A 25,400-nucleotide genomic window follows, 5' to 3' on the forward strand; every position below is an offset into this window, starting at 1 on the left:
GCATCCTTTCCCACGAGGCACCCGCGCGCTCTTTGTTTTCGGTGCAAAATATAAGAGGCCGTTTGAAGGTTCTGGTACATAACCCTTTGTTTTGGAAAGAAGCAAGGTTTTTACAATACAAGTAAACATTCTCATATGTGCTAATTTGTAAGTTTTTTTCCGTCCAACGGGTGTGATTTTCCAACAAACTTCACCGAAATGAGACGACCACAATGTACTATCTGTCTATCAAAAAGGTTACGCCATAACACCACTAGCACGCGGTTCCTGGTCTAGATCAAGTTCTTTACTTTAAATGCAATTGTTTCCATGTTCGTTTAAAGTGTAGAAAGTGGAAAATCATAAATAGCTTACCTCTCCCCATTGACTTGTTTTCCACTGTGGGCAGGCTTTGAGATTACATGATGCAGTCGTTTCTGGTTTGGTTCTAGCTTCACAACTGCTGCTTTTATCGCTGCATTCAACCGTTCGCTTTCTTACTCCTAAGCCACAGGTCACTGAGCACTGCAAATACAGCAGATAAAAGATAAACAAACAAAGAAAAAACGGTTCCGTTAGCCCTATAGTTTCAATTTTAAAAGAAGGACTGTATTGTTGTTTTAGAGCCATAATATCATGGGTGACGAGTTACTCCTTAATTTTGGCGCGAAATTTCAGCGTTCATTTATGTTTCATATGGGCAATTACAAAATTGCCATGGCAACCTTCCATACATCTCAGTGCCAGATGGCGACGAAGTTTTAAAATTTTATGAATGAAGATGTCAGGGCATTAAAACTGAGACGCTTTAGAAAACTTAAACACATGAAAAAGCACATCAAGAAGGATTCTAACATTTTGTTGAAAAATTCTGTAAATTCTGAACTTCTCGATCGACGCGATAAAACCGGGATAAACATCTCAAAAATCCACGATTGCGAACGTAATTCGTCACCCATGATGTTAATAGGTAATCAAATATACTCGTGAAATTAGGGAATAATTTCACTTGCTTTTCGTCTAGATCCTAATAATTTAATAAATTAATAACAAATCATTGACAAAACGCGTCTGAAATTATTCCCTAATTTCACTCGCCACTATTTGATTACACATACTAATTCCCATCCACGGAGACCAAGGGGCAGATAGTGGGGGCGAGGGAAAGTCTAAACGGGCGGAAAAATATGGCACGAAGAAAAGTAAAGAACGGTGAGAAGAGCCCCTGGGGACAATGTCTTACCAGACCAGTTCCAAACGGTCGCCGCCGTTATAACTTGTGATTGGTGCCAGAAAACTTTTGTGTTTTTCTGCCCAATCAGAAGCCAGAACGGCGACGACCGTTTGGAACTGGTCTGGTAAGACATTGTCCCCAGGGGGTCTTCTCACCGTTCTTTACTTTTCCTCGTGCCATATTTTTCCGCCCGTTTAGACTTTCCCTCACCCCCACTATCTGCCCCTGGGTCTCTGAGGATGACTAATTCCGTTCATATAACTACGAATCTCATTGGCTAATTAGTGGTTAGGACTCTTTCAAACCGCATATAGTCAACAATTGTTATCTTGGCTCTTAGTTATCTGATCCGCATTGTGCCTTTGGAAGATTTTCATGCTGTATCCTTCAAATGAATGTATCCTTTTTTGAAAATTACTTGTGCTTGCGCTTGAATCGCTAGCCAATTGTCAGTAATCACACACATGGTTAATTAAATCCTTACTTGACCCCAGGTCCCCGCCTTCCAGCTCGGCACCGCTTGTGGAGTTGTGGGGACAGGTGTCGTGGTCGGTACTGCAGACGTTGAGATACATTCTCTGATTTCACATGGGCGTTCGCTTCGCGGCTTACTTTTCAAATCGCAGTTTTTATCCACTGTTATTTTAAAATTATCATAGGTACACTTGACCACACGAAGCTGCACACCCTTACCGCAAAGCCGTGAACACTGAAATAAAAGCACAAGCAAATAAATTTACATTGACCTTTATTGGCGATTGAGGACCCCTCCTTCTATTGGGTATTCTGTGGCATTTATTAGGCATACTAAGCGTTTAAATCCCCAAGGCCCGATTAACAAAATGAAGCCAACATTATCTGCTTTTCCAGCTCTATTGAAAGAAGTTCTCGTTAACACCCTTCTGATTTACTAACCGTGTTGCTCTTTTAATATAATAAAATTTTATTCCGTTTTGAAGTGTCGAAACACATAGTTCCATAAGTTCTGCACAGATCAAAATTAGGAAATATTTTACATGTTTCGATTCTGGAATGATCGATTCCGGAATGAGAGTTAATTTGTATGTTACTTCTTCTTCCTCTTATTATATTATTATTATTATTGATATTATTATCATTATCATTATCATTATTATTATACATTGTTCTCACAATCTTTCTTCTCATTGGCTAAGAGCCCACAGTTAATTTTGGAAATCAGCGCAACCTGACTTTGCTAGCAAAAAACTGACTCATCTATAGGTTGGGTGCGCAATAGGTGATTTACAAGAACAATGTCAAATTATTCTCCGTGCGACTATGTGTTTGTCGTTTTTTTCTTCAAAACAATGAATAATAATAATAAAACAGTATAATAAAACAATTATAAAATTCGGTTTCTTTTATGTCTCGAATAATCAAAATTGAGACAAGTGTTATCGGCAAAAACTGGCCGTTTCCGAGTTCCCCAGGCCTCTGTATCATAACGAGGTTAAGTGCTCAGCCTTTGATGTGGAAATGATTTTTCATTCGCACGAAAAAAAACCCATTTTCACAAGAAAGGTTGTACACTTGGCCTCATTTTGAAAGTGAGGGTTTTTGGGACTCGCAAGTCGCCTATTGTTTACAATCTAGCAACTACTTCAAACTTACTCCACCCCAAGATCCGTGTCTCCAGGTTGTGCACGGTAGAACTTGGCATTCCTTCAGGTCAGCGGGTTTTGGGGTATGCGCACAGTGATTTTCATCAACCACATTCTGTTGCCTACCTCTCACAAGTACGCACTCGACGTCACGATACTGGGTCCCGGGCTTTTCTCCACATGACACAGAACACTAAAAGTTCATTTTAAAAAAAAAAATCTCTGTCATTAGTTTTAATGAGCGTTCATGGGATTTTTCCAGCCCGAGCATGACAATCGCCAAACCGCAACACCAGCCGAACAACTAAAACAACAACAACAACTAACATTCAGTTAGCATTTACATCGCCACTACTACAATGTTAACAACAAACATCAGGGCCAAAAATAACGGCTGGTTAACGGACAATGTCCGGCCAAGATGGCCACGTGTCGGGACCAGAATGAAAATACATTTCTACACCGTTTCGTTTCAAGAAGACAAGCTTCTTTTCTTGTTGACGTTATCATCGTGTTACGGGGGTTTAACACTTTGACCGGCCAAAAGAGAGTCGTGATCGAGGTAAAATTTCTTTGGCCGGTCAACACCACCGGCGACAGTCCCAAATTTATTTTGAGTCCTGAACAAAGACAACAACAAACAAACAAACAAACGAAAAAATGACAACAACACAAGCAGTTATGATAACAATGTTAACATAACACAAGGAAAAAAAAAAAATACGTCTAACGATAATAACAACAACAAAAGTAATAACGAAAAACAACAATAACTATAAGATAGGGGCAGGTTGCACGAATGGTCATGGCGCAGGATTCACAATTCGGAGGTCCCGAGTTTGACTAGTCCAACCACTAGATGATTTCATTTGTCGGTAGTACTGAATTCAACTTCAAGAACACTTTGTGTAGCCTGGGATCAGGCTCTGCGGTTGAGGAAAAAAGATAAAGAGAATCGCCGAGCTAAGCGAGCCGAGCGGCCCAGTCCACCGTTCGGCTCGCTTCGTTTCACTTTGTTTTTTGCCACTTATTCCAGACAACGTAGCCTAGTCCAATTTGTTAACTTCTTATGTTTTTCATTGTTAAAAATTTTCTTTGTCATTGCTTTTTTAACTTTAGAGAGAAACACTGCATTGTATTGCTTCTCATTCTACAACAACAGCAAGTAGTAGCAAGAAACATTACCGGAGTCCACATACTGAGCCGCCAGTAATGATCATCAAGATCTCCTTCGTGATCAATCTTATACAGCGTCGAACACTCTTGTGTTTTGCAAACTTTGTGCGACTGAGGTCTTGTTGCAGCTGAACATTTTTCTTCAGTCAGGGGTCTAGCGACCTTGCCTGGAGACAAGCACATTATCTGTCGAGTCATCATTCCGCTACCACAAGTCGCGGAGCACTGATGAAGAAAAAAGAAGAAAATCTATAAAATCTTTCGCAATTCTAGAGCTTCCTCTCTCAGAATTGTCGAGCGGCATGCATACTGAGTACAAGCACTCAAACGAGGCAAACGGGGGAGGACTAAGGCGAGAAGGGAGGGGAGGAGAAACCTTTGCCTTTCCCCTTGTCCCTAGTGTCCTCTCCGCTCATTCGCTTTCTTCATTTTTGTCATGGCAGATTGCTCTCTCGATAGAGCGGTTTTCATTTGAGTGTCGAAAAGTAATTGGTTTTGCACTTTCTACACGATGCGATTGGCTTAAAAGATTCGCGCCACCTTTTCATCCAATCAGAAGTAAAACCAAAGCCAATTGTGACGCGCTCGCACGATTTTCCCGCGCTTTGCGTCAGCCACATGTAATTACTTCGAGTTTTGATTGGTTCAATGTATTGTCTGTGTCCTATGTGATTGGTCAGAGTAATTACTTTGGTTTTGGTTTTACGACACTCAAACGAAAACCACTCTAAACTGAAAGTTGTTTAAATCAGCTCACTTACAAGGTCTTAGCATCTACAAAGGGTCCCCAGAGTCTTCTTGTGTTACTTTTCAACTGAATGCAAGTAGCACTCTCCCTTGGTGCTATTTATTACGCCTAGAAAGGCGGTTATATATGTTCGTGCGCGCGAACGAAAAATAGAACCGCGGGCCGGGGGATATATAGACCGCCAGTCCCAGCGGGTGGGGGTGGATGTGTAACTGAGATAATAAATAAATAATTAACAGAGAGAAAAAGGGAAAACGACAGACTACGCCGGTACTGACTTTTGCAGTTCAACGTTTAAATGAAAGCTACTGAGCAGCGCTTTTCTGTGAAGCTGTTTATAACGTTTAGGCCATGCTATGTTTTAAGTCTATGAATATCATCCTGAGCTAAGACCGTTAAAACCAATGCTCCTTAAGCAAGGCACAACAACAGGACTCAAATCTTAACTTACATCACTCCAATCACCAGCGAACCAATAAGGACAAGCTTGAAGCTCACAAGGTTGTGTCGTCGCTGGTCTCCTCTGTTTACACAGTCCTTCGTCAACTATTCCCTGATGTCCTTTGCATTTAACCAGTCGAGTCTGCTGTCCAGACCCACAAGTCACGCTGCACTGAGAGATAAAAATGTAAAGGTTAGTACATGAACCTTCTTGGAAGGACCATAGTAGGTTGCTAAGAAGCCAAAATATGATGCATTAGTTATGTGAGCTAACAATGTTAACTTAGTGAAAAAGCACACGTCAGAAACCACTCGTTTCGTAGACTAGAAAAACTAATGATACCTTTGGTACCAAAGCCTGCTGCGCTTAAGTGCCGATTTAAAATTGCGCCTTATAGAAGAGCCCTTACCAGAACCACTATACTACAGCGCGGAGTCTACAAGATATACAATGCGCTCGTCTCAGAATCTTTCAACATCATCTTGAAAATTCAGCAGATACTACAGATTGACACTTCACTAAAAAGCTTAGTCTGTCCCAGAGGCACTGGCGGATCCGGGTCAGGGGCCCGGGGGGCCCGGCCCCCCTTAATTTTAGACTAAATTTTAGATAGAAGTGAAATAGTGAGTAATGGACAGAAAGCGGAAAGAAAAAGAGTTGAAGTCAGGGAATATCTCTCTAGTTTCCCCTTCTTTCGCGATCACACATGGGATACTCCCACTGCCTTGAGGCTCACTATTGACTTGGCGACCTTTTCTCTGATTCTTCGAGAATTTGAAACAGGAAAAAGGAACTTTACCAGTGGTGAATCCAGACCTTCAGATAGGGGGAGGGGAGGGGGGGGGGGGGGTGGGCGGTCGTCCAGACCCTGAGGTAAGAGGGAGGCCGGGTCCCTCCCCTGAATTCGCCACTGTTTGCCTGCGAATACAGTCATCTCTTCTCTCTCCTCGCCGCAAGGGTCGCGAAACGTCTCTCGTGGTGGGGAGCGAGGAGGGACGGCCTTACTCGCAGGCTAAAAGGATCTTGGCGCGTATTGTTTAGGTAATGACTTAAGTGTTATTTTTGGTATGATATCTTTTACCCCTTAGCACGAAACTCCACACAACTTTAATCGTCACTAGTAGCCAATAGTTTCGCCCAACACCAAGTGAAGCAAACCTGGCACCGACTTACCGAGCTCCAATTTTCAGTGGTCCACCGAGGACAAGCAAATGCGTTACACTGTCGTCTCAGCCTTTGCTTGTCAGAAGGGCGGCAGTCACTCTCCTTAAGAATTTCTCCAAAGTTGTCCACGCAGTCTACTGAACGAGTTTGCTTGCCACCATTGCAACTTTTTGAACACTGTAAATAAAAACGTTATAATCACAGAACGCCCAACATAACTAAGGTTTCATGAAATGGCCTTCTCCTGTCAGATAATTAAAAAAACAGAGGATAAGACATCATTGTAATTAAACGCTATGTCTTGTATGGATGTAAAAACCAACCTTTAAAGAGATTTAGAATTGCGTTCACGGCAAACGGCAAAAGCGAGATTTACGTTGGCAATCTATCAAATTAAGAGATGAAAAATTAGATGATAACTTGGTCTTGTGGCTCAATTTGACGTTTGCCAGTCGCCGTAAACGTGATTCTAAATCTCTTCGATAACGGCAAACGACGCATGGGAAACGTGCCCGTGAACAATGGCGGAAAAACTTGATCACGTGATCATCTCTACTGTTTGCTGTGATGCTTAATCTCTCTTAATTCTCATTCGGGGATGGATAAAGGCGTTTCACAGGAACAACACTTACCTTCGACCACTGAGAGTAGACCCATTTGGTTCCTTCACAAGTGCCATTACAACGCACAAAAAGAGGGGGCTTGGTTTTGCTGGGACAGTGCTTGTCCAGGACCTCGCCCCAGCGGTCATTATGAACACGAACGCACTTAACAACTCGACTCTGGTAGCCAAGCCCGCAACGCGCTGAACATCTTCCAGGGTTTTCAACTTGCCATCTGTGATAGAGAGAGGAAAAACGGCCGTTAAACTGTAAACTGAAATTACGAAGCAAAACGTTTTTTTGTGGATACGGGCTTTTAAGGGGACATCGTCGACTGATGTTAGTGTAGCATGAGACAACAGCTGACCTTTCCTGTCGACACCACTGGTTTCCCCGTGAAATGACGTCTGAGGACCGAAAGCAGAAATTCCATACTGATGACGTGCCACTAGCCAGATGTGGGTAGTGCTTATGATTTGTGGGGCCGCAAGGGAAATTTGCTTCAACCAATCAGATGCACTACCCAGATTTAGGTAGTAACACGTTATCGATCTGGAATTTCTGCGCTTGTTCCCTTGACGTCATTTCGCGGGGAAACCAGTGGAAACCAGTGGTGACGTCGTGAAATGTAGGCTGTTTTTCGAGGCCGATGTTCCCGTTGTAACGCATGCTTTAGTAGATAAATGCGCTACCCACCTGAGCCGACAACTAATATTACACTCCTCGGTAACAGTGCTCGGCCGTGTACTTTGATCACATCTGGAGTTGGAGACTAACTGACCATCAATAACGCGGACACATCTTGGTCGCCTTTTTCTTATGCCTAATGAAGTGATAACATGTAATGAGATTGGGTAACTTATGGTTTACAAAAGGTAAACGGCTTTAACAGAGCTCGCTTTTTGAGCAAAAAAAAAGTAGAAGAGAGCAGGTAAGTGCAGTTTTCTCGTCAAAAGGTTTGAAAAGCTTTATTGCGTTTAAGTCAGTTAAGTTATGCTGTCCTCATTTTTTCTTTGCAGCAGAATTAAAATAAATAATAAATAAATAAACACCTCTTCTTAGCAGAGTTCTAGGTCCGTACTGTAAATTACAATTACGGACCGGGTTTTGTCTTTTGATTTAAAGCCCAGCACGAAAAGCGCAAGCTATAAATGAAGCGGATTAAAAGAGGATCCGTAATAGAACAGAATGAGTAAACGACGAATAAAACTTAGACTCCTTAGAAAGGATTTAACAGGCCTTTAAAACTCGCTTTAATGGTCCAATAAAAAACGCATTTCCATGTTGAAAAACGAAAATAACTTCATTTTGATGTTTTTTTATTTTGTCATGACAGATGAACTTGTACTGGCATAATTGAAGGAAAAAGGAAATATCTCTTGCTTCCTTACAGCTGTTCAAGGACGAAAAATTGCCAAAGCACAGAACGAAAAACCAGTTAACTACTAATTAATCCTTTAATTTTGGTCTAAGCGTACTATTAGTGCATTTAGCACAAACATGGAAAGCTTGACAGAAAATGTTTATAAAAAAGTCGGCACATTGGTATGTAAAATATTCTTTGTAGCCGTGTAACGTAACGCTTCTCCCCGTTTTTCGCAGATTAGCGTTGCGTGACCTCATAAGGGGACAAGTCTTACCTTGACATAGCTTATTACACTGAGTCCATCGACCCAGTCGATCCCAATTATAAACAAACTTCTTTGGTTCAGCTACCATTTTATTAAGACTATAGTGAACGTTCGGGGGTACAACATCGCCAACCTCAAGAACCTATAAAGTAATTGAAATAAGTTCTCACCTGCAATCACATACTCTTTAACACGACACAAATGTTCCAAGTTAGTTAATAAGCATCAAGCGTAAAATTGGTGCGAAAAAAATTAACAACAGAAAGCTGCGTTAAACTTCTTTGTATCTGATGAATGGCCAAAGGCGACGCCCAAGGCAAGTGCGACATTTTAATTTTGAGCTCACTAAAACATATATCGCACTTTCCAAAAAAATTACTGAGGTTCAGTTTTTTTCTGTTGAATAGTTACAGCACTGGATTAAATCTTGGACTCACACACTGAAATTACATGAAATCTCGCGGTCTCTTATTTTCCCTCTTTATTTACCATACATTTTACATTAATTAATTTTTCGGTAGTCGCGTATGGCTCTGAGGAAAGAGACGACTGCTTTTGGCCTAAATTCAAAGTTGGGCATTAATATGATTCCTCCCTCTGAACCGAAATCATTTGTCATACAAAACGAAAAACCAATCAATCAATCCCTCTATCTATCAATCAATCAATAAATCAATCAATCAAAAAGAAGAGTAACAACGTACGTAGACTTTGACCGGCTCGATGAGTCTGCCATTAAACTTGATCTGTTCCATAACCTTTTCCGAGCCTGAGTACCATATTTTGGATCCTGCTGCTCTGAATTCTCTTACTCCTAACCCAATGATCATCCCTCCGTTGAGAAGGAACCTACCGCTGGCACTTTGAAGGGCTGATAGGGACAGAGAAGGTCAATTAATGGTTCACGTTTTAAGCTATGTCAAACACGTCGTCATGTGTTCAAACTGGGAATCTTAAGAATGTAAGAAATATCACAGCAGAATTGTTCGCTATGAGGTACGAAGCGTTATGCGTCCACCGTTTAGAAGGCGGCCGGCATCATTGCGCACAGTATAGTCCGCTATATTGTACGCAGCATCGTGGGTCTTTTCGATTGCCTAAATTGCTGTGCGAAATATCGTAAGCTAGCACGCATCATAGTTTGTAATGTTGGGCGCAACAGGTCTCCTCCCCTCAAGTTTTTACGCAATATCTTTCGTACTGTTGTGAGCTATGATGTGCGTGGCATCGCGCGTTCACCCCTGAAACTGTTTCCTTCAACATCACTCACAATGTTGTCCATTATTTGGAAAGTATCAGCGTTGCGTCCACCCATGCAATCGTTGCGATCAACATTGAGCACTGCGTAAAGCGCTTTGTTATCCGCAGGATCGTGCGCCAACCCTTGAAATCACTTTGCACAGCATCTTTCTCAACATTGCAAGCCATGCTGCCCATAGGATCATATTTCCATCCATGTTTTTCTTGCCCGCGGCATAGCGCTGTTTGCTTACATACGTACCATCATGCGTGTACCCTTAAAATTGGCGTGCCCACACCCCAACAATTTATACGGAGCTGATTCTCAAGCTCCTTTTCCTCCCCTCTCTTAAATCAAAAGCGGAGTCATAAGCGGAGCGAATATAGATTACGCTCAGCGGTCTGCGTTATGGAGAAAATTCAATTCAGACTTGAAAGAACTAAGAACGAATAGCATTCTCAATCCCAAATATACAACACCTTGATTAGCACATACCTAGATAATTCGGATCCTCCCGATTATTCCAACCATACTGTGTAACCACTATGTCCGTTGAATTGACAGGAATTGTAAAGATGAAATTATACCCTATAAACACAAAGGCAAAAACGATTACTTACGTCAACGTTTGCCGATCTTGATGTCAATAATCATCGTGAATGAGCTCGGGAAAAAAGCGTAATTCAATTGATAAAACAATTTATTATAAAGATTTGGCATAAACTTGCCCAGAGCGACGCCTTTGACTAGTGCTCCTACTAGCACATTTTCCTCGTTTCCAAACGGATCATTCTTTTTTTTCTATAAAACGAACCATGACTTGCCCGCGATCGTAGTGATGACGTAGGCACGTGAACTGTGGTGTGCACTATGAGAAATCATTTTCACAAGCATTTCTTTAGTCCACGCGGCAGGCTAGATTTAGTACAAGTTGGACGTTGGTCTGCAGAGAGTATGTCGAAGGATCATTTCCTGAGGACTCGACAAGCACCGTACAATAATTGTGGAAGAAGGTCCTTCCTTTGCCCTGCGAAGGGCTAGACTTGGCCGTCCAGTCTTTAGTAGGGGGGTTGTTAAAACAAAGTAAGCAAATAGTTCTCTCAGTTAAATACATTAGCAGTTAAGTAACGCACCTTTTTTTACAGGTGTAATAAATTGGACTTGGGAATACGTTAAGCAAGCAATACATTACACAAGTAGCCACGCCTCACCAAACTTTGTTTCGTTGAAAGTTCCTGAGAAACGTCTACAGGATGAATTGTCACCGTCACACACTCCGCATTTGTCAGTTTTCTTATTTGAGTTTAGCACTCTGTCACACCCCGCAGGCTGAAAATTTAAAAAAATGAATAGATATAAAATTACATACATAACAAAAAAATCTAGAACGAAGGTGACGGCAAAACATTCTTGTATGGTGCACCATAACGTTTTAAAATGGGCTCAGTATTGCGGTTGATACAATTTTAGTTCCTTCCAGCTGATCACACAATTAAGTGTCAGAATGTTTGAACTATAGTAAAGCATACACACACAATCACTCAAAAATACAAAAGAGGTAATGGGGGCAGTGATCAGCAAAACTAGAGAAGGTTTAAACGTAACGAATTGGCCGACATTTTTCAAGAGTCCATGGCTCATTTTGTTGCACGTCAATCTTTCTAGAGTCACATTTGACTGCCACGTGGCCGTGTTTTGCAACAAGAAAGTATAAAAACCCACACCTACCATACATTTTCCATCTACGCAAATGTCCGTGGTCTCATGGTTACATGGTGTTCCGTCAATGACTTTGTCTTTTAACTTGAAATAGATGGCAGTGCCAGACATACGACAATACAGTTTACACTGGTTTTGCTTGGTAACTGTACAGAGACAAGAAATGGCAGCTCAATACGTTGACTTCAGGAAAAAGAAGGGATAAAAATAATGCTCAGTTACTGATAATTTTGTTAAGACTATGACATCACCATAGTAACTGTAAAAACTGTCGAACTTAAACAACAAATTCTCGCATATGAGTTCCTTTTTTTGATAATTTTAAATACATTTACGGTAAGAGGCTCTGAGCGATCTTAGTTTTAATTCATTTTTTGGTCGGCTGTTTTACCGAGTTTACAAATTAATTTTCTGATCTTTGTGTCTGTGACCCATCTGTTTCGTGCTTGGCGGTGTCTTTTTCTTCTTTCCTACATTTTTGCTGAAAACTGTCAGTGATAATTTTGGCAAACCCACAGATTCGAACTTTTGCATTGACATGCGTCGGTACGCCAATGACATCCCGAAACAATCCATTTTACAGTCGCTGTGTGAATTGTTCCTATAGCTTTAAACACGAATATGAATGTTTTATAAATTTTCAATCATGACGTGCAGCCCATTGGCTTTGGGCTCGACAAAACACGAACTGTGCGTTAGATAAACTGATTGGAAATTCTTGGGTGAACGATAATTTTATTCGGAGAAAATCCGAGATAAAAACTCAGTTACCTTTCATTAGATTTCACTTCACTCTCCAAAAATTTTAAATTACCTTTATATTATCTTAATGATTGTGTTTTTGAGGACTGATTTAGTTATCAAGCTCTTACTTCCAGCGTACTTAGGAAGCCAGTTCGTGTTCCTGTACCTCTTGGAACCTAAACTCACGCTCCGCGCATGTATATTTGCACACTGTATGGCACGGAAGTCCACAGAACCTTTAGGGCACTCCTGTCAAAGTTACAAATACAAAACAGTCAGTAAAGACATGACTGTAAACCAGCTTCTAAACGGGGTGCGCCGTAAGCTAATGAATGGCCATACATGTTAGTCGAATGATAGAAATGCAATGGTGAATTTTAAGCCTAGTGAATACATGAGAAAGATGTTTATTTAGTCAGTGACACAGGTGGCGTGCGAGCAAGCTCTCCGGGGCGCTCTGGAGGCTGGGCTGGAAAAGGAAGGAGAGCTTGCAACTACGTCTCTGGAATTTGAATTCCACCTCGAATTCCCCTGTGGTTCCCCGTCGACTGAGCCGTCAGATTTCCGCAAATCAGTCAGCGCGAATGTAAACAAACATTGAAAAACACGTGGAAGCACGCTACATGGGTAATGACGTCATTACTAATGTCATCTCCACCAATCAGTAATTTGCATAGGCTTTTTCGATGCAGATACTCAAATTACAGAGACGTAGCAAGCTCTCCTTCCTTTTCCGCCCCTCCACCAGAGTGCCCCGGAGAGCTTGCTGGTAGGCTATGACACGGGCGGATGGAAAGAAAAAATCCGAGTTCTCCAAACAGTCGAACCCATAACCTCCTGTTCAGTAGTCCAGATGCTTTACCATCAAGCTACAGGAGACTCCGTGGCGGACCCAGGGAGGGGGGGACGGGAGGGGTTGGGCCCCCCTTTATTTTTGGACCAAACCGAAAAAAATTTTTTGGGGAGACCGCCCCCCCACCCCCTTATCTAAGGGTCTGGATGATCGCCCCCCCCCCCCCCCCCCCCCTTATCTCAAGGTCTGATGATCCGGCACTGAGACTCTTTAGAGCTGAGGAAACTAGAACTAGGTTTATGTGACACACAGTCCTGCAAAGAAACATTCTACATACTGCTGGGACTGGAATGTACAGTCCCTTCAGTCTTCCGAGCCGCCTGTGTAACTTACTGAGTAAGCATCTTTCACTGGACCAAAAAAAATGGATTTGCACATATTTGCTGCTCCTTGCAAATATGTCGCAGATTTGTAAATACTGAGGAGTAAATATATGGCAAAGATGGTAAATGCCACATTTGCACATCAAAAAACAGGGGGTGTAAATAACTAGGAAAATTTGGCATTTACCATGTTTGCCATATATTTACTCTGAACTATTTATATAGTTGCGACATATTTGCAAGGAGCAAATTTGTGCAATTAATTAGTTAATTTAATTGAGCGCTCATTTTAATTCCCCACCAAGCCAATCCATCTCAGCCTGTTGTCTTCAAAACTACATTTAAATACTTACTTGGGTGTTGCAGGACCTGAACCGTTTCCTTTTACCAATGCAATATTTTCCACCATTTTCAGGCCTGAAAATTCAAAGGATTAAGTGTAAACTCTTGCTGGGACCAGTTACATAAGTTTTGGCAAAATAAAGAATCAAAGTAAGTTATCCTTTTGAGTGTCCCTATAAGAGAGTTTAAGGAGAGATCTTAAAAAAGGGCAAAGGCAAATTTAATTAACATCGCTGCGTTTATTAATCGAATTAACACGGTTCTCGTCAAAGTAGCTTTTGAGTCTATGGATGAAATCCTATAGTGTGACCATGATGAAACCTCTTCAGCAGTACTTTGACATGGTACTATGTATGTAGTATGTAGTTCTAACTTCTGAATCTGTGAATGAAATCCTATGGTGTTACCATTCAAATGAATCCTCTTCAGCATAACTTTCACAAAGTACTATTTATTTAGTATGTAGTTCTAACTTTTGAGTCTCTGGGTGAAATCCTATGGTGTAACCATTCAAATGAAACCTATTCAGCAGTACTTTCACAAGGTACTATTTATTTAGTATGTAGTTCTAACTTTTGAGTTTGTGACTGAAATCCTATGGTGCTACCATTCAAATGAAACCTCTTCAGTAATACTTTCACATGGTACTATTTATTTAGAATGTAGTTCTAACTTTTGAGTCTGTGAATGAAATCCTATGGTGTTGCCATTCAAATGAAACCTCTTCAGTAATACTTTCACATGGTGCTATTTATTTAGTATGTAGTTGTAACTTTTGAGTCTGTAAATGAAATCCTATGGTGGTACCATTCAAACGAAACCTCTTTGGCAGAACTGTTGCATAATGCTATTTATTTTTTATGCTTAAAAAAAAAGAACTTAAAACTTTTTGCGAAAGTTTTCTTTGGTGGCCACTCGAAATGAAAGCGTTAAGGGACAGGGCGATATTCAATCGACAATAAACGTGACATTGAGCTTACAATGGTTTGTTGCATTCCCTGTATGAAAAGGATATTCCTCCACCACACTTCCTTGTACACTCTTGATAGGGGCCCCACTCACCCCAGTTACCGTCCACAGCTTTCGGCCTTCGCTTCTTCACACATTGACCTCGAATGCACCACTGGAAAACGAAAAAAAAAAAAAATAATAATAATAAAAACGTGAACAAAATGGAATAAATGTTTTGTGATAATTACTGCAGACTGAGTTGAACTGGGCATCGTTAGCTAGTACAACAAATAAACCCCGAAACAGATCCTTCAATGAGTAACATCTCCACGCCTTCATTTACAAGAGCTTTAAGAGGACTTGTACCCACGGAACGTTGTTTAATTGCACAGGAAGTCAGCCACAATTATAAAACAAGCAGTAGCGAATTTAATGATAATGATGATGATGATGATGATGATGATGATGATGATGATGAGCAAGATACTCGACGCCAGCTCTACAAGCCCGTTGTTTCAGAAAGAGAAGCCCTTTGAGATCATTTAACTAAACATCACTGTGCTGTGCCTAGAATTCAAGTAAAATCTCCAATTTTATTTTGTAGAATACGGAACTTCGAGTACTAACATAGTTGCAAAGGTTTCATTTGAATGCAATGGTCATATGTATTGAGACTTGAGTCTCTGGACGAAATTCTACTCAGGAACAAGACTATTTGAGACTTTTTTTACCGCACATATCACGTTAGCAACTGTTATGCAATTGTTAGCAAATAGAAACTTAAAAAGGTAATTAGCACGCAGTCCACTTTAATAGGCCCTTTGCAGCTAACCATTCACGTGGTACAAAACCGCCATACTGGAGAGCAAAAGTCGCACTGGCACAAGACCAACAAAAGGCAGACATAATTTTAAATGGTAATTTCCTGTGTTTGTCTTTTGCCAGTGCGACTTTTGCCCTTCAGCATGACGGTTTGTTCCACGTGAATGGCTAGTTGCAAAGTCCCTTTTGAAAGCTCCGAACATGAACAGAAGCCAACAAAGCGATTTAGTCATACTACGGAAGATACATAAGTAGAGTTTATGTCAATGTTTATCTTTAGTTTACGGGGTAAGGAGAATTGTCTTTGCTGCACAAAACTACATTTTGATTTACCGATCCCTTTCATGGTTATTACCGAAATTTGTAGGGCGAACCAAATAAGGAATTATCAGAAAATGATATAAATTGTTTAAATCGTCCTTCTAATTTGATTACGTCACTTTGCTGAGATCTACGTTCCCACAAAAGGGACTTTTTCCGGATGTTTACACGTTCTTCTAGTCCATTTTAATCCAAAAGGAAAACACTTGTCAGTCATTACTCAATTTGACCTATTTGGGAAGTGAGGCTCTTAAGATTGTAAACAAATTGATCAATTAAATTGCAGAAATTGTTTTTAAATTTCTAATCAGAGGCCATGGCCTTCGTGGTGGTATAGAAAACGAGGACAAAAAAAATACAAAAACATATCATGGCCTTTAAGGTGTCAATTAAAACATCAAAATTAACATTAAGAAACAATTTAAGTATTCCCTCATTGCTCGGACAAAAAGCTATTTTTATGTCTGAATCACTCAAACTGGAAAATTTCGCTCGCGTGCTTGTTATTGAGAGTGTCAAGTAGTAAGTGCGCAATACGCATTCTAAAAGAAAAGACAGGAAATTTTATGTTCTGCTATGTTAAAGATCAACAAACTGGTGGAACGTTGGAGAGAGTCATTCAACATCGATATGTTTAGGAACTTTAATCTTGTTAAAATGGCCGCGTAAAACCCGAAAAACAACATAATCTGAAGTTTTAAGATTTTCATGAATGTTTGGTGATGACAGGCTCACAGGCCATCGGTTACTATTGAGTCTTAACCGTTCCACTGCCAAGTAAAAGTTCAACAAAAGTTCTAAATTTCATTTTGAAGAATTCTCCAAATCAAATAGAAAATACTACTAAAGAGGTCTTATTTGAATGGTCACACCGATTTTGATTAACAAACGTCACGTCAGAACCACCTTACAGGACGCGCATCATTAACTCTGAGGGATAGGGAAAAGTAGTAGTAGACGAAAAGCAAAAGTAATTGCAGAACAGAGTAAGACATCTAAAGAAACTCCTCCGACAATCTTGTGTTAATGGAATTCTTTCAAGCACCCGACAATGCCATTTTGCCCGTTTATCAGATCTTCTTGATGGTCAAAGGGTACAATGGGAACCGAAGTAATAATGAAAATCTTCCCGCAACTTTTGATTAGTAAATTCCAGCATGTTGATAACTGCAATTTCCCAGGCCTAAACCTATTTAAAGAAATAAACCCCTGCAACGGTACCAAGAGAACCTTTATAAGAAATATTTGAAATCATTTGGAATCAAAAACCCGGAGATGACAGATCGAAAACAGTAGCAACTCAGTAATTTCTGTTTTCTGAGCACTTGCAAAATCGGAAAACAACTTGGCGAAGTACTTAACGGAACAGATAGTGGTTTTTAAGAGTGTTTAAATAGGATCGTTAGTTCAGGAAGACTTTTTTAAAAAGTTCAAGCGGTTTATTAGTATAACACCGAAGTGTAAAATGCTCCGTGATCTGGAAGTATCGAATGAAAACCTTGACATGGTCCATGCATAAGCTATTTTTTACGTTTTCAACTGAGCATCACCCTGTATCCAGGGTCAATTAAAAAGACATGTTTCCGGCTAACTCCTTACCTTTGATACATGGATTGATGCATGGATATGTTTCATTTTTAATTAATGAAACTTCTTGAGTAATACTTTTTCACAGTGCAAATCATTTTCTGTATTACGCAAAATGTACATGCAATTGGCCTCTATCTTGAAATTGTCTTTAGGAAGTTCCATCGGAAATGAAAAGGCTAATGACTCCTATTTGGGAAGCATGGTACGCTCTATTTTATAGTGAGCCCTAAAAACTTTGGTGTCCTTCGAATTACCAGTGTTTGAAATGCGAGGTTAGTCTTTAGGTTTGCAAGTGTACGGCCGGATAAATGGTACGTGCTACTTGTTGCATACAAAGAATTTTCTATTCCCCGAATTAGTGACATTCGAATAATTCAAGTGTCTATCGGCTTAAGTTAATTTTTACATTGATCAAGTCAACCGTTTGCCATGTCATGCTGGTGTAGAGGGCATCTCTGTCACTAATCTTATTAAAGTTCTCATATTGACATCAATCAGTTTTGGCAAAACTCATTAACATTTGACTTACTGCAAGAGCCATGCTCAAACGTTTAAGTTAGTATTTTATACACAGCATTGCAATGAAAACGTTTCTTCTAAAAGGACCTTATCCACGGACTTGAAAAATTAGAACCTACTTGTACAGCAAAATGACTATACAAAAGGATCATGCCGGCCATTTGAATGGTAACCTGCGAAAGTCGGCGAACGGGCCAATGGAAGAGGGGAAGAAGGATCACCTGATCACAAGCTATTAATAGAATTCCACCGACAGGCAAAAATTAAGAACATGACACATACGGATCAAGGTAATGCATTATGTTTGTGTGGCAACTGGAACAAATACCACCGTGCACGGGTGCCTTGAGGAAGTGAGTACACTAGAGAGTTGAACTCACCCTCTTCCTCGCACAAGGGGTTCCGTCTGCCCAAGGCATATGGTGAGTGGAGCATCCCCTTCGGTTGTTGATCATTTTTACGCACCAAAGTCGCCGACAAGGTTCCTTCAAGGCAAATAAGAGAAATCAACTTGAACTGAGAATAAATACTCTCTTACACTGGATGTCAGTGTATTACCTAAAATGTGCAAAATTTGCCGGTGCAGATACCATAAAGTATCTAAATGATGTAGGCCAAAGCCTCTTTTTATACTGTTAGTTTTTATTTTTGAAGTGCTTTTCAGTTTCCCATAGACATGTTTGCGTTTTTGAATGACAGGACACTAACTGTTTTGTAATGTTAAAGATGGAGAAATGATTGTGCTATTGGGTCAAATCCAAAGGGGAAAGGGGAAAAAAGAGGAAAACAGGACGAATGATCAGTAATCATACCCTAATCTGCCCTTACACATTACTTAGTTACGTCTGCTGAACCAAACCTATAGACGAGGAGATTAAGGGATCTATTTTTCGACGTATTAGTCACATTGGCACCAGAGGTATACAGAGTACAGACTGGATGCTACGGGAGAATATAACTAATGATGGCTTACGTAAAGTACTAACCATAAAGGGACAAAGCGATGAGTTCCCGCCAAAAACCATTTTGCACTGTTGGTCCACACTGTAAAGTTCACCAGGAAGTCTATCGCGATATTTCAGTTCTGCTTTTTCGAGTGGTTTTTTCGCAAGGCACGAACCGTAACCTAACCTTAGCAAACGGCAAAAATATGCGACAATTAAAAGAATTCAATTAAAAAAAAAAGATTAAATTGAGTGGAGTAATTATAAATTATCAAGAGTACTTAGGGTCATAGAAAGCAGCGTGCGTGTTCTTTGCTGTTAACGTCAAGGAGAACAGACGTTTTTTTTACCGTATTTATATATAACAACACATACATAACTGTGGAATATTCAAACCTTAACACAAAAAAATGCCAATACATAATTAGATTTATATAAATATTGTAGACTAAAGAAAAGGTTCTCTTTAACTTACTCCAAGAACTGGGTGATTTTCTCTCGACTACAGTTGGACCAAGACCAAGGCTTTTTATCGAAACTGAGTGACGGGGCCATGAGGCGCTGGTCTCCTCTACTCCGAGTGCACGGGTTGTTATCGCCATCATGGGGGAGGCTAAAACTGCGGGGAAATAAGATATTCTGCTTTTTAAGCACGGAAACAAACAAAAAGACCGACTGAATAGCCTGAGAAACTAGTCGACACTTCGCGACGCCACCAAATGTCGGCTGTTTTCTCTGGCTACCAACAGAACCGAAGAAATTCAACTGAATAACTTTAACGTAAAAAGAGAAAATGTCAAAGAACCTCCTATTTAGAATCCATCTAGAACGCCGTTTATGGCAAACGTCAGATTCAAGTTGACCTATTTCAAATAAGCATTTGAAAAAGAAGAAAGTCCAAAGAAATTGTTAAGGATGAAACTAGCATGAAACTTCTTCTTATTTTTTTTTTCCGGTAGATATAACAAATATTAAACGACAAGTAAAGCAGAATCTCTGTCACTTGGCACAAATTGACATTCGACGTTTGTTGTGAGTGAAGTGATTGAAAATCTCTCGAACATCTTGGATTTGACATGATCACGGTTTGGGCTTCTCATTTATTACGGAAAAAAGGCTCGGAGATTTTCAAAGCAGACAATGAGATAGCCAGCAACACATTCCACTGCATACGGTATCTGTACTTACCCATGTTCTAGATACTTCATATTAGGTACTTACACGTGCCCCAACTCGTGTGCAATAGTGTACGCTGTCCCTAGTCCGCTGTCTTCTGCTAAAGCACAGCTTCGCCCTGGGGAACACATTGTTCCTAACTCAGCAAGACCTGAAAAAATAATAAAACAAAAGAACAATGTCTTGAAGTTAGAAAACAGTCATGGCGTTCACATGGGGCTTGTCAAAGTCTAGTAAGTCAGGCCCCAGCTTAAGACAATTGTTCGACCCACCGCGCCATATCTTTATTTAAAGTGGGTGATACTAAATAAGCCGAAAATGCTGTTCTAGTCCACACTGGAAGTATTCGTGAAGCTGTTCACAATATAAAAAAATGTTTACCTAATGTGTCACACTTTCCAGGGCGTCTGCATAAATTTCTCCTGCGAGAAAGAAAAATAACTTTAAGCACAAAAGAACGATTCATCAAATTAAAGATGCCACATATGCCGTTGCGATTTATTTTAGCCCTGGCTAACGTGAACGTACGCTTGGTTATTCTTGATAGATATAATCAGTTTATTTCTCATTCAAATAATTTCCTAGTTTATGAGATTCATATTTCTCGAATTAGCGTTTGCCTGTTACTTGGCAGTTCCAGGGTGTGAAATATTTTTTTTCTTGAAGACATTCTTCAAAGCCGCCGAAATCTTTCGTGTGTATGCATTGCCAAAACAGAGGCGTTACTCGCGTACAACTGAGGGTTTAACTTGCAGGTTTACAGGACTAAAGGTCTCGTAACTCAAACCCTAATCCTATTTCCAAGACCTCCGGTCGTGTGCCCGCCTGTAAATGAAAACCAAGCGAGGGAGGGAAGGGAGGGGACGGTTGCACACAGGCAAAATAATTTTAATGACTCCATCACTGTCACCAATCGTGGAATAATACCAAGCGTCTTCCAAATTTGGTCAGCGCTTGCTTGTTATGGAAAATTAGCCTGGGAACTTAAAGCCAAACAAAAACCGGTAAATATTTGAGTGAATAATAGGTAAATCTCCAAGAGGTTATATTACTGGCACGTTGCATTGCTGACTGGTTAACATGTAGCTCCTTAATATTTTAGTCTTTTGATCTTCCTATAATTTTAATCATTTCGTTCTTTTTGTTTGCATTTGATAATGGTATCATGTCGTCGCCTAAACGTCATGTTTTTGTAGCGTTACTTGTTATGCCACAGAATCTTTCGTTATCTCAGAACTCAATTAAGGGCGCTCAACTGGGGTGAATCTCACCTTGTTAGAAGAACCGCGGTATCGTGGTGTTCTGGGTCCTTCTGTGGTTTAGTCATCACCCGATTCTGCCAACGGCAAAAGCTTTTAAGAGTGCGAGTAGAGTCTGAGGAAATATGGAGGCCCCTCTGTAAAATAAAATAAAATAAAATAAAATAAAAACAAGGAAAAGAAGAGGTATAAATCTTAAGAAAGGTTATTCTGAGCTCGCCAAGTCCTTTTGGGACAAGTGTAAAGCCCCCAACAGCATCATCAGTAATAGACTACGAGCAGTCCCCATTTTTCCTCAGGGGTAGTCGAGCGAGCGAAACGCGAGCGCGCGTGAAAATCAACCCACGCGAGAAAGGCGAGACGCGGCGGTGAGAGAGAAAAATTTTTCACGCGCGCTCGCGTTTCGCTCGCTCTGCTATCCCTGAGGAAAAATGGGGATTACTCGTAGTCTACATCAGTAACAGTAATTTGTCCTTAAAAATATCAGGGGCTCTGTCTCAAGATTAATATTGTCAACATCACCATCATGCTTCCTTGCGTGCTATGGGACCTTCAGGTTAGCGATGAAATTACTTGTAATCGATGATAAAATTACAGCTTCTTGTCCAACAAATATGCCTTCTAAACATTATATTAAACGTTACCAAAAAGAAAAACTGAAAAACTGTCAGGCTATATAGAAAAAGTTTTTCAAAAACCACAATTGCAATGCGTTTTAATCATCAAGCTTGTCCTTTCGTGCCCATGCTTTTTTTGTATTCCTTTATACCTTCTTTCTTTAATGTTTTGAGCATTTTTTTTTTTTCACGTTTCACTCTTTGGGTGACAGTTCCTACTGTTAGAATTCTGATACAACCTTTAATCAAACATACAGTGATAAGCAAAAGCATGACGGGAAGAATTCGGAAACAGATTGTTCATCAAATTCTCCTCATATGTACCACATCAAATGTACATAAAACAGTCTGGAGAACATGCAAGCTGATAATAGATTTCAATCAGTTATGCTCCCTTACGAAATTAATACATACTATCCCATTTTCAAAAACCAAGATCCTGTTTTACGAATAGTATCCAGTGATTCTTTCATTTCAATTTCCTACCTGATTATATTCCAGTAAGACAATCTTTACCACCACGATGTTAATGGGATTACCGATACTTCTGTCTCGGTACACCTGAGATACCTTTGGAAAAAGAGGAAGGAGGAAAAAAAGCAAATCTTTTTTTTCCGAAACCGACGTCACTTCTTTGACTATATGAGCATAGACGATGGCATAATTGTTTTCTACTTGTTAAATGCTTAAAACCCAGACGGAAATGAAGGCTTTCCGTAGACAAAACAAGCTACCCCACCGTGCGACATTTCAAGGACGAGATTATCGTCCTAACATGAACTCCTCAAGAAGCAACACACAGGCAGAGAGTTTCTTGGTTCGCAAGATTGAAATGTACCTGTCGTTAATATGCGGTTGCAGCCTGTTGATACCCATCGTGTGTTACAGCTTGATCAGTGAAGCCGTTTGCGCGCACTAAACCGTTTCTGAGTTAACCACGTGGTGATGATTCCGTGATCGATTATTTGAAACGTGTAACGGCATACCAGCCAGGATTTGATCTGATTCCGAGAGTGATCTTGTTGTTCAAATTAACATAAATCTCCCAGCGGAGATACTAAGACGATTATGATCAATTGAACTTTTCTGAATACTCAAGGTAAAACATGCTTTTTTGGAATTTTTTTTCCCTCGCTGCAGATAACTATTCCTTCCCACTAATATGAAAATTTTCCGGATCACCATGGTAGCAGTTCAAATAAAGGATACTCGGGTTTGCTAAACACAGGGGTTTAACATTTACGCCTGTTTTTCCCCACTGAGGAAGGCATGAAATAAGCACAAGTCCCGAAAACAAGGGTATTGTGTCAAATGAAAACCAACGCTGACAGAAGACGGTTATTTCGTATTAAGACAAAAAGAACGCAAGCACAATTCCATACACAAGAATCTTGTGCCAAGTAAAAAAAGGAAGACGCCGATACAAGCCCAAGAAAATGAAACCGTTTTGATCCTCTTCTGTTTGTACTGGTGTTTGTGCTTCACTGTTCTAAGCTGTTTGCACCATAAATTTAAGGACAACTTTGCTTGCGTTGCTGGGGAAAACTACAATCCTGGACAAAATGAACGGAACAATATAGACCCCCCCCCTTACACCCCTAAAATCAAGGATGGGAAAATGGCGCGTTTCACGGCTACATGCTTGATTTTCAGGGGGATGAAGGCATGTTGTTCCATTTTATTCTGTCCTGTACGATTTAGGGGTTTGCTACGAGACCTTACCACGCCCATGAGAGTAAGGATGTAAGCTTGCAAATCAGCCTTGCTTTTAAAAGCGTCAACCATCGTCCTGTCAGCTACAACTAGTGTTTCTACAAAACTTTCATCGGTCGACCGTCTCTTTCTTGATCCTTCTCTACTCCTATTGGCGTGATGAGCATGCCGGCCTCTCAGCAGTGGCAGGGGTTTGTTAGTATCTGTAAACCGCAAGATTAAGAGAGAAAAGATCAGTAAGTGATTCGCAAAGGATCGGTTTGTGTTATAGCGTCGTAAGACGATATAGAACAGCTTGATAGAGACACTTGTCTAGTGTCGGAGTGAGAATAACTGTGATAGTACACAACGTACGTTGACTGCGTGCCTCGTGGCAATATCTAGTTAGAAAATAAATAAAAGAGACCGAAACACAGTACCGTTGTCTGCTACTGCTTTAATAGTATGGTCGTCATTTCATTTTCTCCACAGACCCAAACATTACAACCTCATAATTGTACGCCCAGTGGCGCTGTACGATCACTCATATTGAATAATTTTATATTGTGACACTAGATTTTGGCGCAAGCATAATAAATAGTACTTCAAAAATGTGCTAACACTGAATCACTTTTAGCTACTTTTCATTGAGTATTAAACACCGCACTCAAAGCTTGGCTTTCATTGCGTGACATGTTACGTGACATTAAAAGTTCTAAAATTCGTTTACATTTTTTGCCTACTTTCTCTCAAACCTCTTTTTCTACGTACGAATGGTTTAAGCCCTTAGAAAGAGCTAAATTTCTTTTCGGTGAAATAGTTTGTTTGGTAAAATGCCTGTGCAAAGGTATCAGGACTTTAGTGATCGAAGCTTTGGCACCAAACGATACGACACGAGACCGTGTTTAAATTATATTGAAGGTCAATGTTTTTTTCGTGATGTGACTCCGGCATTTCCAGTGGTAAGGTTCTTTGCTGGAATTCTTTTTCGCTAATATACAAAAAGAGAATCGCCCAGTGAGAGTAATACAATTAGATCAAGAAGACTGGTTGAAGAGGATATCACTTTCATCAAGGCATTTGATCGCTGTCATTTAAAATCGATCACGAAAACATTTACCTTGTTGAAATGTGTGACGAATCCACGGTTTCCGTAAGTGACTGTCCTGCGAAATGACAGAAAGTTTTTCACGAAAACATTGCGTGGTGATAGAAACACGTCTGCGGCCATAAATTTTGGCAAAATTCAGTTTTCCGGTTTGTCTGTTTTGAGGAAAACAGTAATTTGTCAATGACTATCATGCTGGGAATGGTGATTTAATTCCAGCTGCAAAACGATTCATAGGCGCGCGAAATCCCCTTTCGTTACTATAAAAGAGCGAAAGGGTTAAGCATCAGAAAGCCTGTTGTCTTGACTTTTTCTCCAAAATCTTTGGCTCAGAAAACTACGTAAAGAAAAGCGTTGACAGCATTTTAGATCTAACATTAAAAACTCAGCGTGTTTTTAAGAACAAAAACATTATTTTTGTAAGAAAGAAAACATGAATTTCGAAAATCTGAAGCATGTGTCACCTTTGCGCTAGACGATGACCTCGTTTGTTCAAGGCAGATTGATAAAATCTTTTCGTGTCAGGGCTTAAAAATTAATGAAAAAGACCAAAGAGGGTTCAATAAACAATCTTGCTATTAG

At 40.2% G+C, this 25,400-nt stretch overlaps 1 protein-coding gene across 1 annotated transcript in view; it reads right to left on the minus strand.

Annotated features, from left to right (window-relative positions):
- LOC140922326 (A disintegrin and metalloproteinase with thrombospondin motifs 9-like) overlaps positions 1-25,400 on the minus strand; it is a 92,271-nt gene that overhangs the window by 30,841 nt on the left and 36,030 nt on the right. Inside the window, exons 6-28 of the mRNA XM_073372318.1 lie at positions 23,741-23,934; positions 22,505-22,588; positions 21,414-21,538; positions 20,524-20,564; positions 20,188-20,293; positions 19,442-19,585; positions 19,009-19,153; positions 18,403-18,507; positions 14,800-14,942; positions 13,831-13,894; positions 12,430-12,550; positions 11,567-11,703; positions 11,050-11,167; positions 10,334-10,426; positions 9,303-9,469; positions 8,608-8,740; positions 7,664-7,790; positions 6,998-7,202; positions 6,375-6,542; positions 5,211-5,372; positions 4,021-4,236; positions 2,846-3,028; positions 1,698-1,922 (exon numbers count right to left, since the gene is read on the minus strand). Coding sequence (XP_073228419.1) covers positions 1,698-1,922; positions 2,846-3,028; positions 4,021-4,236; positions 5,211-5,372; positions 6,375-6,542; positions 6,998-7,202; positions 7,664-7,790; positions 8,608-8,740; positions 9,303-9,469; positions 10,334-10,426; positions 11,050-11,167; positions 11,567-11,703; positions 12,430-12,550; positions 13,831-13,894; positions 14,800-14,942; positions 18,403-18,507; positions 19,009-19,153; positions 19,442-19,585; positions 20,188-20,293; positions 20,524-20,564; positions 21,414-21,538; positions 22,505-22,588; positions 23,741-23,934 — 3,206 coding nt within the window. The remainder of the gene's footprint in view (positions 1-1,697; positions 1,923-2,845; positions 3,029-4,020; positions 4,237-5,210; positions 5,373-6,374; positions 6,543-6,997; positions 7,203-7,663; positions 7,791-8,607; positions 8,741-9,302; positions 9,470-10,333; positions 10,427-11,049; positions 11,168-11,566; positions 11,704-12,429; positions 12,551-13,830; positions 13,895-14,799; positions 14,943-18,402; positions 18,508-19,008; positions 19,154-19,441; positions 19,586-20,187; positions 20,294-20,523; positions 20,565-21,413; positions 21,539-22,504; positions 22,589-23,740; positions 23,935-25,400) is intronic.

Source organism: Porites lutea, chromosome 13 (assembly GCF_958299795.1).
Source record: "Porites lutea chromosome 13, jaPorLute2.1, whole genome shotgun sequence".
Taxonomy (NCBI): domain Eukaryota; kingdom Metazoa; phylum Cnidaria; class Anthozoa; order Scleractinia; family Poritidae; genus Porites; species Porites lutea.